Raw genomic sequence first — 15336 nt, 5'->3', positions numbered from 1 at the left:
TCAACTTAATACTGATCAGCATTTCTCACCGCCATCGCCGAGGTGACACAATGCATGTGCACAATCACGACAGGAAACATACAGTAGAGGTCAATAAGTGCCAAGCTAGTCTTTAAGTGCGCGCATTCATTTTTCATCGGGAGGCGTGGTGAAAAGGTTAAGCACCATGATGAAGTCCTTCCCAATCTCATCAAGTCCGCTTAGTTGTCGGGCAGAAGCAGATGCAAAAGGACAGCGCTCGCCACAAGACGTTAATGAAAGGCTTCGCTCAGGATGGAGAAGTACAACATCGGGAAGCTTGCAGGAGGAAGGAAGTCATTAACCATCTATTAGTGAGATTTGATCGAAGCTATCTGTCTTATTTAAATCTCAACTCACATTGAGTGCGCTTACACGAAATGGTCGAAGAAAAATGGATTAGAGGCCCTTTATCAGACAAGGACGCATATTTGCTAACTTGTGGGAACTTGAGATGATAATGCATCAAAGAAAAAACGTTTTAGAAAGTCTCAAATTTAACTACTTCACTGATTGTAATGTCCAATCATCAACAAGCCGATTCTGTCGGTATATGAGCTTGATGTTAATTAGTTTAGCAAGGTTAGCAATTTGTTAAACACATTGTTGACAAACACTGCGTTGCCAGACATACAATTACCATGGAGAATAAAGTCTTGATTATATAAGACATTAATTATGTTGACTTGGACCGTTAAAGATTAATGTGACGCACTACGGCTAAATGAAGACGTGTTGGCCTGTTGTCGTGTTCCTTGTAAGGGTGAATGCGCCCCCGTTTTTGCGGCATCTGGTCGTTCTGCCCTTATTGGTTGGCAACAATGTTTGTGTTACTACACAACATGTGCGGGTGGGGGCTAATGTGTTTTGCATAATTAGCAAAGGAACACTAGAAATATGCCACAGTGGTTAACATGAAAGACACAGAGTTGGTTCAAATTCTGATGGGAAATAAAGGATACAGTGATCCTTTGCAACTTCGCGTTTCGTTCATCGTGGCTTCTCTACATCGCGGATTTTTTTTCCAAATTGAAAAATATTTAAAAGTCAAAATAAAACTTCTAAATTGAGGAAACGTGTCTAACCTTTAGGACAATGTAGTATTGCTCCAAATGTTCGTTTACATTCCTTTAGAAAGCAAGACGGAAAGGAAGACGTAGAAAACTGTCGTGTGTTTTGTCGCACGTGTGTTCTGAAATGTGAATGTAAATTCTGACGACATCAGCATTTTATTTGAAAATTTGTTGTCTGTAAGGTACACTTGAGCGACAAATCATTAGCTACCAAAGCCGCAAAAACACGTCATTAAAAAAGACAATGATCATTTTTAACTGGCACTGTCAGAAATTAAATTAATTCTTAAAATGGATATTATAATGAGTATCCATTAATCAATGAAGAATCCAATCCATTATTGACTCCATTTTTGCAGGATCACTCATCTGAGAACTTTTGTTCCGTCCCACCGTTTCTGTCATCCCTCCGTTCCAAACAACACAGAGAGCACAGTTTTGAAAAATGAATAATGATATTGAATACGCGTCCGGGCCGTGGGCGATCGTCCCGCAAATTGTGCTCGACGTCCTCCAGAGAAATTTACAGACTGAAAAATACAGTAAAGATCTGGAGCCAGCTGTTGGTTTTGGCCCATTGGATCCACTTGAGCAAAACTCCTCCGGTTTTAACGAGGAAGCTACTAAGTACATTTGACACCTTCAGTCAAACTAAAGCTAAAGCGGCGCAGGACTCAAGGACGGGCAAAAAAAACGATAACAGCGCAGATTCCACAGACTGAACATGTAATCCATCTGAAGGTCACGAGGTAATAGCACGTAAGCGATTCTGGTGCTGCCTTTAATAGAAGTTCTTGTGGTGACAGCGACCCTCTCGGATCAAGTGCAAGGTCTCCGCAGCCTCGTCTCGAGAATGTATTTCGAGTGTAAAGATGAATGTTGAGCGTAATTGTTTTTAATGGCAGTTCTTTTTGACGTCATCATGTTTTCCTTTTTCACTGTGGGCGCTGGGATTGTCACTGTTCATTTTCAGCCTGCGGCAGTTGGCGAAAAAATGGCCGCCCCCTGAAATGGATACAAACAGGTGGATTTATTTATGTTCCGCAAACCCAATGTTAATCAGAGATCTCACCGTGTCTTGACTTGACTTCCCCTTTAAATGCGTTTCCATGGAAACAGTCAAACAGACACATGAGGAGGGGAGGGTGGTGTAAACATGGGAGGGGCCACAGGTGAGTCGCTGGTAAAGTGGGCGGGGCGGCCAAGTGGACGGTGCGGGGGAGGGAGGACCAGAGAAAAAGATAAGGAAAGAGCCAGGCAAAGGAATGCAAGGGCAAGAGAAAAACAGCAAAGGTTGCAGTGGGAGGAGACTCCGACACCGAACATGGAAAATCCGGGGGAGGAAGCAGACACAACGAAGGAGTGGAACAGGTAAAGTTGGTTGTTGGTCACAATTGGCTCTGTCAGCGCGACAGCCGGGAGGAGCGAAAAAAATAACAGTTGAAAGTTGAACTTGACTCAGATCCTGCTGGGTGTGCGGCTCCGACATCAGCGGAAGAAAGCAAAAGCATACAAGCGTGTCAGGAGAGGTCACTGGCGTGCCCGAGCGCCACCTCATGCGAACCAGGCAAAGAACACGGCAGCAACAGCAACAGCATGTTGGAGAAAGAGTACCGCATTTGCATGCCACTAACTGTGGAGGAGGTAAGTCCGCTTGTCTTGCACACACATCCTCAGACGGGACCTTTTATTGCCTCTGAGAACGGGATGTTTCCCTGTTACTTTGCAGGATTACGCAAAAAACTGCTCGACTAATCTCCCGGAAACTTTGTGATTGGTTGAAGGCATGGGAGACATTTTTTTTTCCCGATAGTGTTTATGTTTTACTTTTGTCTCATGATTTTCCGATAATTAATAGTAATAATACATTTATGAGTAATAATAATAATAATACATTTTATTTATAAGGCAACTTTCAAGGAACATAGTACAAACATAAAATAGCATACACAATTAAAAGAAAAAGAAAAACGTTAAAAAAAATTGACTAACATTTAAAGAAGTAGCAAAATTAATCGATTAATCGCGAACAAACTGATTCTCAAATTAATCGCCACCTATTTTATTCATCAAGTAATCCTTTAGAGACATATTTTTACCTAAAGACTGTCCAAATCTTCTCATTTCAGGCACTCTCTGATTTCGCTAGTCTTTAAATAAGAAATTTGTTTCTTAATATCTGTTTTTACTTTGGAAAACAATGCATTCTTGTGTGAACTTTCTTAACTGTTGTTTAGTTGTTTTTCAATCACTAAATACCACAAAAATAAACAAATGAAATGCTTAAATTGCTGAGTTTTTAATACACTTTAATGCAAATAAAATTGGACCCGATTAATTAATAGAATAATCGATAGAATCGATTCCAAAATTACCAGATAGTTAAAGCCCTACAAAATTGCAATAAATGGTTCAAATCCGGGCTCTAGAGTTTTTGTGGCTTCAGCTTCCTTACCAAGAACTGAACGAATGGAATAATAATTAATTGCTTTTGCAATTTATTATGTGATGATTTTTTTTTAAAACAAACTCAATAATATGTTATATATGTCTTAGAAGCACATAATGCAAATAAATAAGTAAATTAAATTATGAAATACGTCATGGAGCAAATGGACCTCAAGGTATGACTGTACTTACCTTCGGTTTCGTTTTTAACAATGAGTCGTGACCCGTTTCATAATTTAGCAGCAGTAAAACTATTTGCTCTGCAAAAACTTTGGACTGGCAGCACTGACGCCAAACACTTGGCCGGCCCGCATCACAACACTGCTTTTCCGGCTTTATCCCCCCCCCCCCCATCTGCTTCATCTTCAGCATACTGAAGCGCTCCATCCTGCACGGCTGAAAACTTGTCCGACCGGTTTACACTTTGGCGAGACCCGAGACGTGAACAAAAAGCTTCCACCCTGCAACGTTGTTCCTGGCGAAGGGTGGGACGCTGCAGGGATGAGCGTGTTTTCTTCCTAGTTGCTCTCTGAAAGGAATGTCCTAGTTGAACACACACACACACCTCCCACCCGCCTCCTTGTTTTACCCGTTAGGAACGACAGCAGCCCAAGATGGGATTTACTGTATCAGTGCAGCTCACAGACGCTTCATCCTGCAGCAAATCCTCCTCGGCCTGAAAGTAATCTAAGAACGACTGCAGCTCATTTAGGACGCTGTCACATCAGGGCACTTAGCGCCGGTCTTTAAATCCTTTCGGTGGAATTTTAAAAGGTGCCCCGTTGACATGCAGGTACGAGCTATCAACTTGAACAACACTCCAGCGCGGCTGTGACAGACAACGCTCGCTGCTCACGTTCAGCCGGGAAATGTTGCAGTCTGAGGGTCTAATTTGTCATCTGATTTACTTGATGGCGTCTGGGAGGAACACACCAGCCCTGAGGTGCTTACACGCGTGAGCAACATGAGTCAAATATAATATAAATATAATAAAGCATGATCCGACGACTTTTGATTCTATCAATCACAACGTAAATGTAAAACAGAAACGACCTGAGCAGAAGATAGCAAATATAACACGCACCAAGAACTTCAAATACAGCAAAAAAACATAATGAGAAAGTGGACAAAATTATGCTAATGTGATATATAGAGAATGGGTAATAAAAGTCTACACACCTGTGTTTAAATGCCAGGTTTTAAAAAAAATGACAAAGTAACATAGTTGCATAAGTGTGCACACCCACTGATAGTTGAGCTGTCAGGATTGGGGGGGTTCTAGCATTGACTGATATTTGGAACCGTTCATAATTCCCTGCAGCTTCCCCAAGGCTCCCAAAAACTCACGTGAATTTTTTGTATAGGTCGATGAAACAAAAACCAAACTTCTTTGGGCATAATTCTAAAAGGTACGGATGGCAATGTGATATGACTTGTGTTCACAAGGGTTGTTAAACGTAAGCATTCCGATGCAGGTCACAATCTCGGGTACAGTCATAAACCAACCATCTCTTTATATTGCTGTCTTGATAAAGACCCAATAATCTCTGAAATAGGACCTCTTCCTGACAAGCAAATAACCTTTGTCCAGTTAGTCAGTGGACTTGATGTCATTTACATTTAAGGTTTAGCAAACAGCTCCCTTGTCGTGGACCGGGAGTTGAATTTGAATGTGATTGGCTGATTCTGAACAAAGCCACATCCCCGCTCATAAGAGGGTGTGTACACTTGTGCTAACAATCGGTACAGCCGAGATAAAAAAGTTTGACATGATTCATCCAGGGGTCTTTGTTGTTGGAATTTTTTACAGTATGTCACAAAAATGGGTGTTTGAACAGGGGTGTGTAGACTTTTTAAACTCAAATATGTCAATATAAATCATACATCTTTTATTGTAAAAGAAATTCATCTTTTATTATATAATGGTACTATTTGCTTTCTTTTCGTAAAAATAGAATAGAGTGTGAAGAGTCTTAAAAGGGTGGTGTTATTGCTCATAATTGAAAGTTTATTTGAAGTACAATGTTTTGGGATATGTAAATATATTATATCTCAATGTTTATTTTATTTTTTGTTTGGTGTTGAGTTTGCCCTACCAGCGAAAAGAATAATCTAATTTGAATAATTATGCAAATGTATCTTTTAAATTATTTTAAAGAAAAAAAAGGTAGCCCCTAGATTAGTTGAATAATTCATGTCAACATTAATAATAAATTCCATGTTTGTCTGCCAAAACGTCAGATGATATTTACACAAATACAGGAAGGACAGGTTGGCTGGATATAAATACTCAATGTCCTCACCTGCAGGAAGCGAATAAATGGCAAGCGCATTTTGACGGCTATGTAGTCACTGCAGTTTTTATATTTTGGCATACGCACTTGAGAGTCAAAGGCATACCAGCCCGTCGGACGTCACGCTGAGATTGCCTGACAGATAAACTCTTTTGTGTGAAATCTATCCACTCATCTGACAAGTACCCCATTCTGCCTTTGTAGTAAAAAAATAAAATACATTTTTTATTAAGCACCAAATAAATGTTGACACTGTACAAAAATTAGACCAAGAGGAGGAAGAGTGTCGTAAAAGTGTCATGAGTGAAGGATGATCTTGATTTTTACCTAATTTGTTTTTTTTCAATTAAAATTACATTTGAGTCATTTGCCTTGCTGTGACAGATATTAATGACATTTTGATTAAAATGCTTTTTTGTCCTTTACCAACAAAGCTCTTTTTTAATCAAAGGAGACAAGATGTATTCATGAGAACTAATGTTTAGCCAAGGAACGGATAACAACATGGGAGTGGAAATACATGAATGTGTCAAACCTGAACTTCACAAAAGCTTAAAAAGATAACTGATCGCGTCAGGCTGTCACGAAAGGTTAAATAGTTCAGAGCATGTTGACGTTAACCCCCCCCTCCAGGAAGACGGGACAGAGATGCAGATTTGTCATTTTTTTATTTTCTGATAACATCAGACGTTCTTTTCTTTGTCATCACTCAACAAACACGAGGCTATTGAATAATGCAGCCAGACGGAACAATAACAAATTTCTCATGTACGTGCTAACAAACAAACGGAACGAGAGATAACTCTGGTTTAAATTTAGCAAGATATTTTTAAGCACAAACTACAAACACTTTGGGAATCAAATAGTAAACGCAGTTTGATCAGCTCGGGATTTTGATCTAGAACCTGGAATGAGCGTATGGTACCTGGACAAAAATATTGGGACACTTTTCTTAAATTGGACTAGCGGCGTCTGCGCCTGACAGCTTAAGTATCGGAAAACTCCCCTTCCCTGGCGTGCGCCTTCACCCTCTCACACTCCCAGCAAACCTTATTTTTTTATTTCTGTGGTTCCAGTACAGGATCGGGCAACTGTACATGATCAGCAAGCACAGCTGTGAGCAGAGTGAAAATGGAGAGGGGGTCGAGGTGGTAAGGAACGAGGCCGATACTCACCCCGAGCACGGCCCGGGACAGGTGACGGAGAAACGAATCTACCTCAGCAGGTACGAACAATAATTGTGCTATTTACTTTTCTGTTGTTCGTCCGTGCTCATGCTTGTCTGTGCTAATTGTCTTTAATTTGATGACTAACTTTACAAGCCGTGATCCAAGTTTTGCACAACATGCCATTTTGGGCCTTCAGTAATTATCGCATTATTGTTTTCTGTTTTACTTTGATGTCCCAACTTGTTAGGACCTGCATGTGAGTCAAAAGCTAAATATGTTCACCAATTGTTAGTGACACCGCCGGCATTAATAAATATAATGTTGATACTCCCAAATTTTCTTTCAACTGCTAAATTAATTTCTCACACCTAATTTCACCTAACTCATTAACCTCAAGCAACCTCAACTCTTATTCTAAGCACCCCTTTAAAGCCGCCAACTAATCCTAAAATAAACTCTTAAAGAAGTCAAGAAATTTTCACACTGCCAAGGATTTTCCTAATCTCTCTGTGCTTGGGCGAGTTTCGGTCCTCATTAGTAAAGCTACACCAGAAGTTACACACATATGGATTTCTGTTTATGTCATATGTTGTAATCTTAGCACCCGGTCCTTGAGTACAAACATGACAAAAGGACTTTTTTCCCTCCAAATCCTAAGAAATATTGAATCCTCATGATTAAATAAAATGAGAATTTGTACACACATACCTGTACGTATGTTCTAAAGGGTACCTTGAGCTGAGCAGAGTATTCACAACTACCAAAAAAGTAAGGACCTTGAAACCTAGAGTATTTCTCCTGGAGAACTTCACCATATGTGAGGTACTATGACCTGAAATGAACCCCAAATCTCTCATTTGCATAAAGGTGTTTTCATGTAACTGAAAATAGCTTCTAAGAAAATGGTATTTCGACTCAATTACTGCAACATCATCACACCCATAAATGATTTGACTAAGCCTTGGAGTTTCCATTATGAATCACACAACCAAAACTGCCGCCAAGAAAGTTGCTTACAGATAATTTGGCCGTGAAACTCATTTCTTGGATTTCTGTTTACCTCTCTGTGCCCTGTGCGGTTTCAGTAAGCTGCCAACCTGGGCGAAGTCGCTTGCCCCGCGATTCTTCTATGTGAAAGAGACAGCCTGGAATTTCTACCCGCACACAATTACAGGTGCTCACTTGCGTCTTTATTAAAAGGACGCTTTGACACTCGTTCATTATGCAACTGGTGTTTACTTTCAACAGATGTCCGTGTGGGAATCGTCAAATATTTATTATATTTGCACATACTTGTGTGTTAACACGAAGGCATGAGAGCAAACGCGTGTCGATGCATGTGGGAGTCACTAACGCTCTGTTTTTTTTCTTTCTTTCTTTTCCACATTGAACATCTGCGGCACAACAGAATATTCAGTATGTCATTTTTTTTTACTTCTTGCTGAGTTATAACACCATTGGAATTTTCATTATAGTTTTTATTTTGACTTTTTGTTTTTGTAATTCATTTACTGTATAATCCCGTGAATATAGCTCATTTTTTTGTTATCAGTATCAGAGAGAGAGAGAGAGAGAGAGAGAGAGAGAGAGAGAGAGAGAGAGAGAGAGAAAGAGAGAGAGAGAGAGAAAGAGAGAGAAAGAGAGAGAGAGAGAAAGAGAGAGAAAGAGAAAGAGAGAGAAAGAGAAAGAGAGAAAGAGAGAAAGAGAAAGAGAGAAAGAGAAAGAGAGAAAGAGAAAGAGAAAGAGAGAGAGAGAAAGAGAAAGAGAAAGAGAGAAAGAGAAAGAGAGAAAGAGAAAGAGAGAGAGAGAGTTTTCATGAACTTTAATAACCTCTTCTTTTCACCTTTCAGTTATCGTTCCTCCCCATGTTCAGCATCTACATTGAAACACGGTTCGAGAACAACAACGGCTGTAATGACAATGTGAGTATGGATGAGCCGACAGAATCAGTAGTAGCAGATTATTTTCCCATGTATTTTTTTTAAAGAAATAAATTGATCTGTATTACGATTAAAAAGTATCAGATTTATTCTTAAATCTTTTGGTCTATAGTTTAGATTTCTATTAAGATACAGGCAAATTATCTGAGAAAGCCTTTTATAAATTTATACATGGAGGGGCTTCTTTTGACATTTTTCAGCAATTATGCAAACAAACTCAGCAGGGCAGCAAATCGGGTTCATTTGAAACAAGGTCAGCACAAAAGATGTCATTACTAGTAATTACATTATTCTTTTTGGGTTGCTACTATTATCGTAATCCTAGCGTGAAATTCAATGTATTTATTTTTCTGTCTATTATTACACAGCGTACATGTGCATCAAGACAGCCAGGTCAAAATGTAGTTTTGGGTGCTGCAGCAGCAGCAGCACAAGGGCACATCGACCGAGCTGACATCTTTACAAGTCCAAATTTGGACTCCAGATTGGGTTCTTAATGTACGACTGCTGTCTTCAAAGTAATGGGAGACAATGACTGTCTTCTTATTACTCCACATTACTTTTGCTCCAACATACATGTTGACGTTTGCGTGTTTTTTCTCACATGCTCCTTTCTGTTTTGGACAAAGATATTTGGTACGCCAACGCCGGCAGAGCATGTGAGTTTCCTGGATATCCTGAGTGACCCCATCCCAGAAAAGCACTACAAAGAGTCAGAGGTGCGTCTTAACATCTGCGCCTGAAGCTCACTATTTGGCAAGATGAAGTCACTGTCACATTTTGCGCTTCACAATCTATATTCTATACATGGGGTTGGTTTGTATACAAATTTCTTTGAGTTGGTTGGCCAGAAGTCGGAGGCGGCCCGGGGCCAAGGCCTCGACCGGCGTTCTTCATTTGTTTTACGCGAGTACACACGAGTATAAACAAACAAAAGCGCTACCCAGTCACACGTTGACGATATTAAAACAAAATAAAAAAATCAGCATTTTAATCGCCCTTAAGTCGCTAATGCATACAGCAACACTTAATAGGCTGCACACAATCTGCTTGCGCACATAACCAACTTTCCCTCTTCACACGCCTCGGAGGGCCGGCTTTTCTGCTGGCTCAGCACATTTGCTGAGAGGACCTCTGTTTGCTCCACGCAGGACCTGTCTCGCTGGCAGTCGAGTAAGACTAAGCGAGGGCCTCTGAAGGAGGGCTGGAGGGAGGAGCACCAGCCCATCATGTGCTCCTACAAGAGGGTGCGCTGCAACTTTGAGGTCTACGGCTTCCAGACCAAGACGGAGGATTTCTTACACAAAGTGAGACGTACCACTATTTTTGTGCGCAGTGTCTACGATAAAAACAATGAGGCCCGTAATCCAACATGGACGCATTTCGAATGTACAGCAAGCGGAATTTGAATACAAAATTTCAATAATCATCTCAAACTGACCTAAATATTCAACCGAGCGACGTAACTTAGCCTAACGAACGTCTGCAAGCGATGTAACTTAGCCTAACAAACGAATTCTAGCTTAATGCTAACAGATTGAATGAAGCAACATTGACAGGCAAACTGAAACTAGCTTAGATGCTACAAGCTTCAAACTGTTAGAATGTCAAAAATAGTTTCACACAACATTGTGGAATGATCACGTGCAAGAACCAGAACGGAAATTAAAGACTGAATCTTTACATAGTAAGATCAGGAACTTGTTGACAGCATGCAGTGAAATCTTCAAAAGGCTTCCGCAATTAACTTTGTGGCTGTGTGAACCAAAATAGACAAGCAAGGCTTTTTTTTCCAAATAGGGCAATCGAAAGTATTCATGACAGTTTTTATGATTACTTTAAGTGGATGACGTGCGGGCAACTAATTAGGGAGCAGCTTTTATTATAGCAACTAATCACGCAAACAACAGTGAGCCGAGAATAGAGCTTTTGCAGTACAAGCATTTTACGGGTGACATGACATGATGGCAACGAATGCCGTTTTATTTTTTCCTGATGTGTCTTTCGTCAGAACATCCGGGACATTCTCCTGATTGGTCACAGGCAAGCGGTGGCGTGGGTGGACGAATGGCACGGTGGGTCAATCAACACACAACAGTGTTGTGATTGTTTTGTTTGTGGAATATGAATTCTATTGAAAACTCATGTCGTATAAATAAGACACTGTCATAGATTTTTTTTCAGTGCTTTGTTCCTCCACAATCCCAAATTCTATTTTCAATGTCAAAACTTAATGTGCTCCATATGTTTCTCTCGAATCGGGTCAAAAACTGCACACTCGGAGGCATTATGCAGATGAACAGCTGTGAGCCAGGAGGAGAAAGCAATGTGGTCATGGCTCCGAGGTTTGCTGTAATCAAATGTTAAAAATCTGCTCGAGAACGTTAATATGGGAAAAAGAAAACATTTCCACAAGAGAACTCGGGGGATTGGGGATAAACAGCCGTGTTGCCTTAAAGAAAAAACACTTTTTAGTGAGGCTAATGGAGGCGGGGGGGCTGAGTCAGTTTTGCGAGTGGAGCATAAAGATTGGACTATGGAGCATGTGGTCTGATGAGTCCCAAGTGAACCTATTCTAGGATGATGGGCCTACCAGAGTAGGTGGAGAGAGAGAGAGCGCGAGAGAGAGCGAGAGCGAGAGAGACAAAAAATATATATCATTCAAAAATTGGGTCAGTTGATGAATTTACTGAATGAGCAGATTTTTCTATGAATGGATTTGTATTTTCATCATTCCAAGCCGACAAGGATTTCACAAAATGACTACAAAGCACTACTTTGGAGTGGCTGCTAGAGGTTCCTCCCCTCAATCCAACAATGGCGCAACATGATGCCAAAGCACTACTTTTATAATTAGACAGCTCCTGTATTGTCTTAGGCATCTTCTCGCTTTTCACTAAGAACACAAAAACTAATAGAATATCAACAGTTAAAATAGTTCAAATGTGATCAAAAGTAAATAAATATGTGAGATTGTGATTTAATAATAAGCAGTGTTTATGTGTTTTCCGCTCATAGGGCTAACCTTGGAAGAGGTGAGGCAGTACGAGGACAAGATGCAAAAGCAGACCAACAGCAAAGTCAAACCTAACTCAGGTGAGGGACACGACTTTGCATCTTTGACTACATGTTTCACATTTTTAGATTTTTGGGGGGGGAAATAAGCAGTACAGAATGTACACAACCCTAATCACAACATTGGCTTAGCTAGATTAAAATGATTATGAATGAATTTACAACCAGCCTGAATCTGTTCCGCGGCGGTGTCACTACGACTGCATTGTAGTGAGAATTAATAACGGCCATGCTGAATAGAGGCGGACTGGCTGGCTGGCTGGCTGGCTGCTGCGCTTTCCCAGATGGCCTCTGCGCATCTGTGTTTGCGCGCCAGAGAAAAAGAAAAAAATTGAGAGGCAAGAGCAGTCAGGAGGTGTTTTCACGAGGCAAGGAATGGAGACTGAGGAGGGGGGGGTATTGTTTTGCAGACCGGTTCTTATGAAGTGATAATGCCGCCGCGTGGCTCTGATAAACAGTCCACTGGAGCCACCTGGTGAACTTGTGCCATCACCAGATCTTCACCACATAGATAAGCGGACATTGCAGCACTAAGCTGCAAATGTCAGACCTGCCCGTGCGTGTGTATGTGTGCGTGGACGAGCAAGTGTGCGCGACCTGCCCCCTGCTGGTGAGTGAGGTCAACCTCATCCTGACGCAGAAGCAGAATATACAACATTTAAAACGTAACTATCCACTATAAACAATAGCCCTTTTGACAACTTGGCACAATGGACTTTAAAGTCCCTGCACACAAATTTGTTTTCCAAGGGATGAACAGATACAGTCCTCGAGTGTAGTTCCCACCACTGTGTTGATGCAAGCAATATCAGAGATAAAAATCCCAGTGTGGCCTCTCTCTCATCCTCCCCCCCCCCCTCCCTTTTCCGTGTGTGTGTGTGCACGATGATGAGACTTCAAGGTGCAACAAATCTGCAGTCATTGCTCACCCGGCTGCGGCTGGCCACGCGCCGCCACCACTTGCTTGCCATTGCTAGCGTGTGGTTCTCAAGCACAAAGGCACATTAGTGATTTTAATTCCATTCATCCGACATAATAAAATGAAATGGATGTGATTTTACTCCAGCGAGTCGTAAAAAAAGTCACCGGGCGCGGAATAGCGTGGAGCCGCTCGCTTGCCTGACTTAAATGCGGGCGGTGCGGGTTCAATTCTAATTCAGGGTCAGTGGGATGACAAACCTGGATTTTTCTTTTTTTTTTTGTGGGCTTTCAGGAACTCCGACCTCATCTGCTCCCATGTTCTCTCGCTCCATGTCGGTGACGGACGAGTTTACGCTGAAGAAGATGGGAGCCTCCGAGCCCTCGGGGGGCACCACTGTTCCACATGGTCACATCCGGCCCAACTCCACCTCTGAATGAGAACCCGAGTTGGGTCACAGCATCAAACACAGTCAACATTTTTATTGACTTGTGTTGATTCTGTCATGTACAGAAAGCATGAACGCTGTTTGTTATTGTTGTTTTTTAACAAGGAATATTTCCGCAGACGCCTTCAGGGGGACAACAAGTGCACTTAGTAGAGCTCAGACCTCCAACCAAGTAGATTTGCAAAATTTCAGACATTTTCAAAGTTGGACAATTTTCACATGGATTAAAAAAAAAGAACAGACAATAATTTACCAAATTGAAAGTTGGGTTTTAACTACAAACTTAAATGTAGTTGAAAAAGATATATTTTAGCATAATACTTTTTTTGAGTTACATGCCATTGTTTTTTCTTTTTGGGTGGAAATGACATTTTTCTATTGAAATCCAAGCTAGAGTTTGTAGTGTTAAAACTGCTAGCAAGATTAAAAAATATCCTAACATAAACAAGCTCCATTCTCAAAATTACAGAGAACAAAAATTTTAGTTTACAGAGACCTCATATCCATCTTTTAAAAAAGAAATGCAGCACTATCAATGCTAAACTAGCATTAACATTATAAACGAGCTACCGCTAGCCACAGTGCTGGCTGAAATGTTCCAGAATTTTTTCAACACACTTTGTAGCCCAACCACATAGGCTTAACAAAACCAATTTCGATGTTGAGGTGTAATCTGGATTTACAGCAAAACTGCATGCTTCCTTCCTCAGACAATCTCGAGTGCGGGACTTTCATCCCACAAAGCACGTTTTGTGCGACTCTGAGTTATTACACGTTCATGTTTTATGGCGAGTCATCAAACTCGGCCGCCACGCTGCTTCCACACGCACTCCCAAATACAAACATTTTTCACAATCACGTTTGAAAGCAATCACGCAAAATCTTGAGGACTATTCACCCGGAAAGTTAGCCTGAAATGGCTTCCATATTTTCTTGGGCCTTTTTTCTTGTCTCCTCGTGAAGAACACGCCTACCAAAATGTCCCATCACTGAATCAAATTGGATTTCAGAAAGATTCTTTGGCGTACTAGAGCCAAATTTTGTGAGCATGCAGACGCCCTAAAAATGTTGATTGCCTGTATTTTTGAATTTCCCTTGCCTGGTGGTCACACTGTAGCTGTCAGGAATTCAGCAGACCACCGGCTGGGCGTCACCGTTGTGCCCCCCGCCTCCAGACAGATGAGTGGATCTAATGAGAAAGAGGCCGTCAATGTTATGGATCGGCCTCCCTCCGCACCTCGCCCGAAAGGTTACGGCGGGTGTATTGACACGCGACGCCGAATCAGCGCTTGATCTCTTAGCTGAGAGCTGCAAAATGGGTCAAGCTGTGCTAAACTTCAATTAGGAGTCAATAATGTAGCCATGATTAACTTCATTTTGTACAAAAGAAGATTCCGCATTCTGTGCATAGATAATCGCATCATTATTTAGCATTCCATTTTGCATGAATCAAAAGGGAGAATGTATCAGGAAAGGACATGATGTATTTTTGTTTTTTTCCAATAAATGCAATTTACAGTGAGTCACTGCTGGTGTGAAATCTGCACCGACAGGTGCAGGCAATGGACTCCCAGTGCACATTATCAAGCGTGTTTGATCAGTATTGACCTGCATGGATGGAGCAGCTGCTCGGGCCGGCGCATGCCAGCGCCGTTCTGATTTCACACCGCCGGTGCGGTGTAGAATGAGCCCGCAGCGAACGTGAAATGAGGCCGCCCCGCGTTTCATTCAGCATGGCTGGCCGAGAGAATGAATTGCGTTTTTTTAGGGGGGGGGGGGGGGTAGTGTATGGCAGTCTTGCACAAGCGGGGGTTTGATCCAATGGGAGCTGAAACCTTATGAAGGCAGAAAAATCATCCTTCTGTTGAGGCTTTCAAATAATCCCATTATTATAATGCACCATATCCTTTTAAGATGATCAAAATAAATTACGGTCTTATTTGTGTATGGGA

General features: G+C 41.4%; 1 protein-coding gene across 1 annotated transcript; it reads left to right on the top strand.

The window, feature by feature from the left end:
• The first annotated feature begins 2309 nt into the window (after window positions 1–2309).
• Window positions 2310–14906, top strand: pitpnc1b (phosphatidylinositol transfer protein cytoplasmic 1b). The gene is given in 10 exon segments (XM_061290131.1): window positions 2310–2462; window positions 2554–2735; window positions 6910–7058; window positions 8088–8188; window positions 8791–8924; window positions 9572–9661; window positions 10094–10249; window positions 10954–11017; window positions 11961–12038; window positions 13231–14906. Coding segments are annotated over 10 exon segments (1206 nt in total). The 5' UTR covers window positions 2310–2356; the 3' UTR covers window positions 13377–14906.
• Window positions 14907–15336: the final 430 nt, after the last annotated feature.

Source organism: Syngnathus typhle, linkage group LG10 (genome assembly GCF_033458585.1).
Source record: "Syngnathus typhle isolate RoL2023-S1 ecotype Sweden linkage group LG10, RoL_Styp_1.0, whole genome shotgun sequence".
Taxonomy (NCBI): Eukaryota; Metazoa; Chordata; class Actinopteri; order Syngnathiformes; family Syngnathidae; genus Syngnathus; species Syngnathus typhle.
The sequence above is the reverse complement of the archived record's forward strand: the minus strand, read 5'-3'. Positions and strand labels throughout refer to the sequence as shown.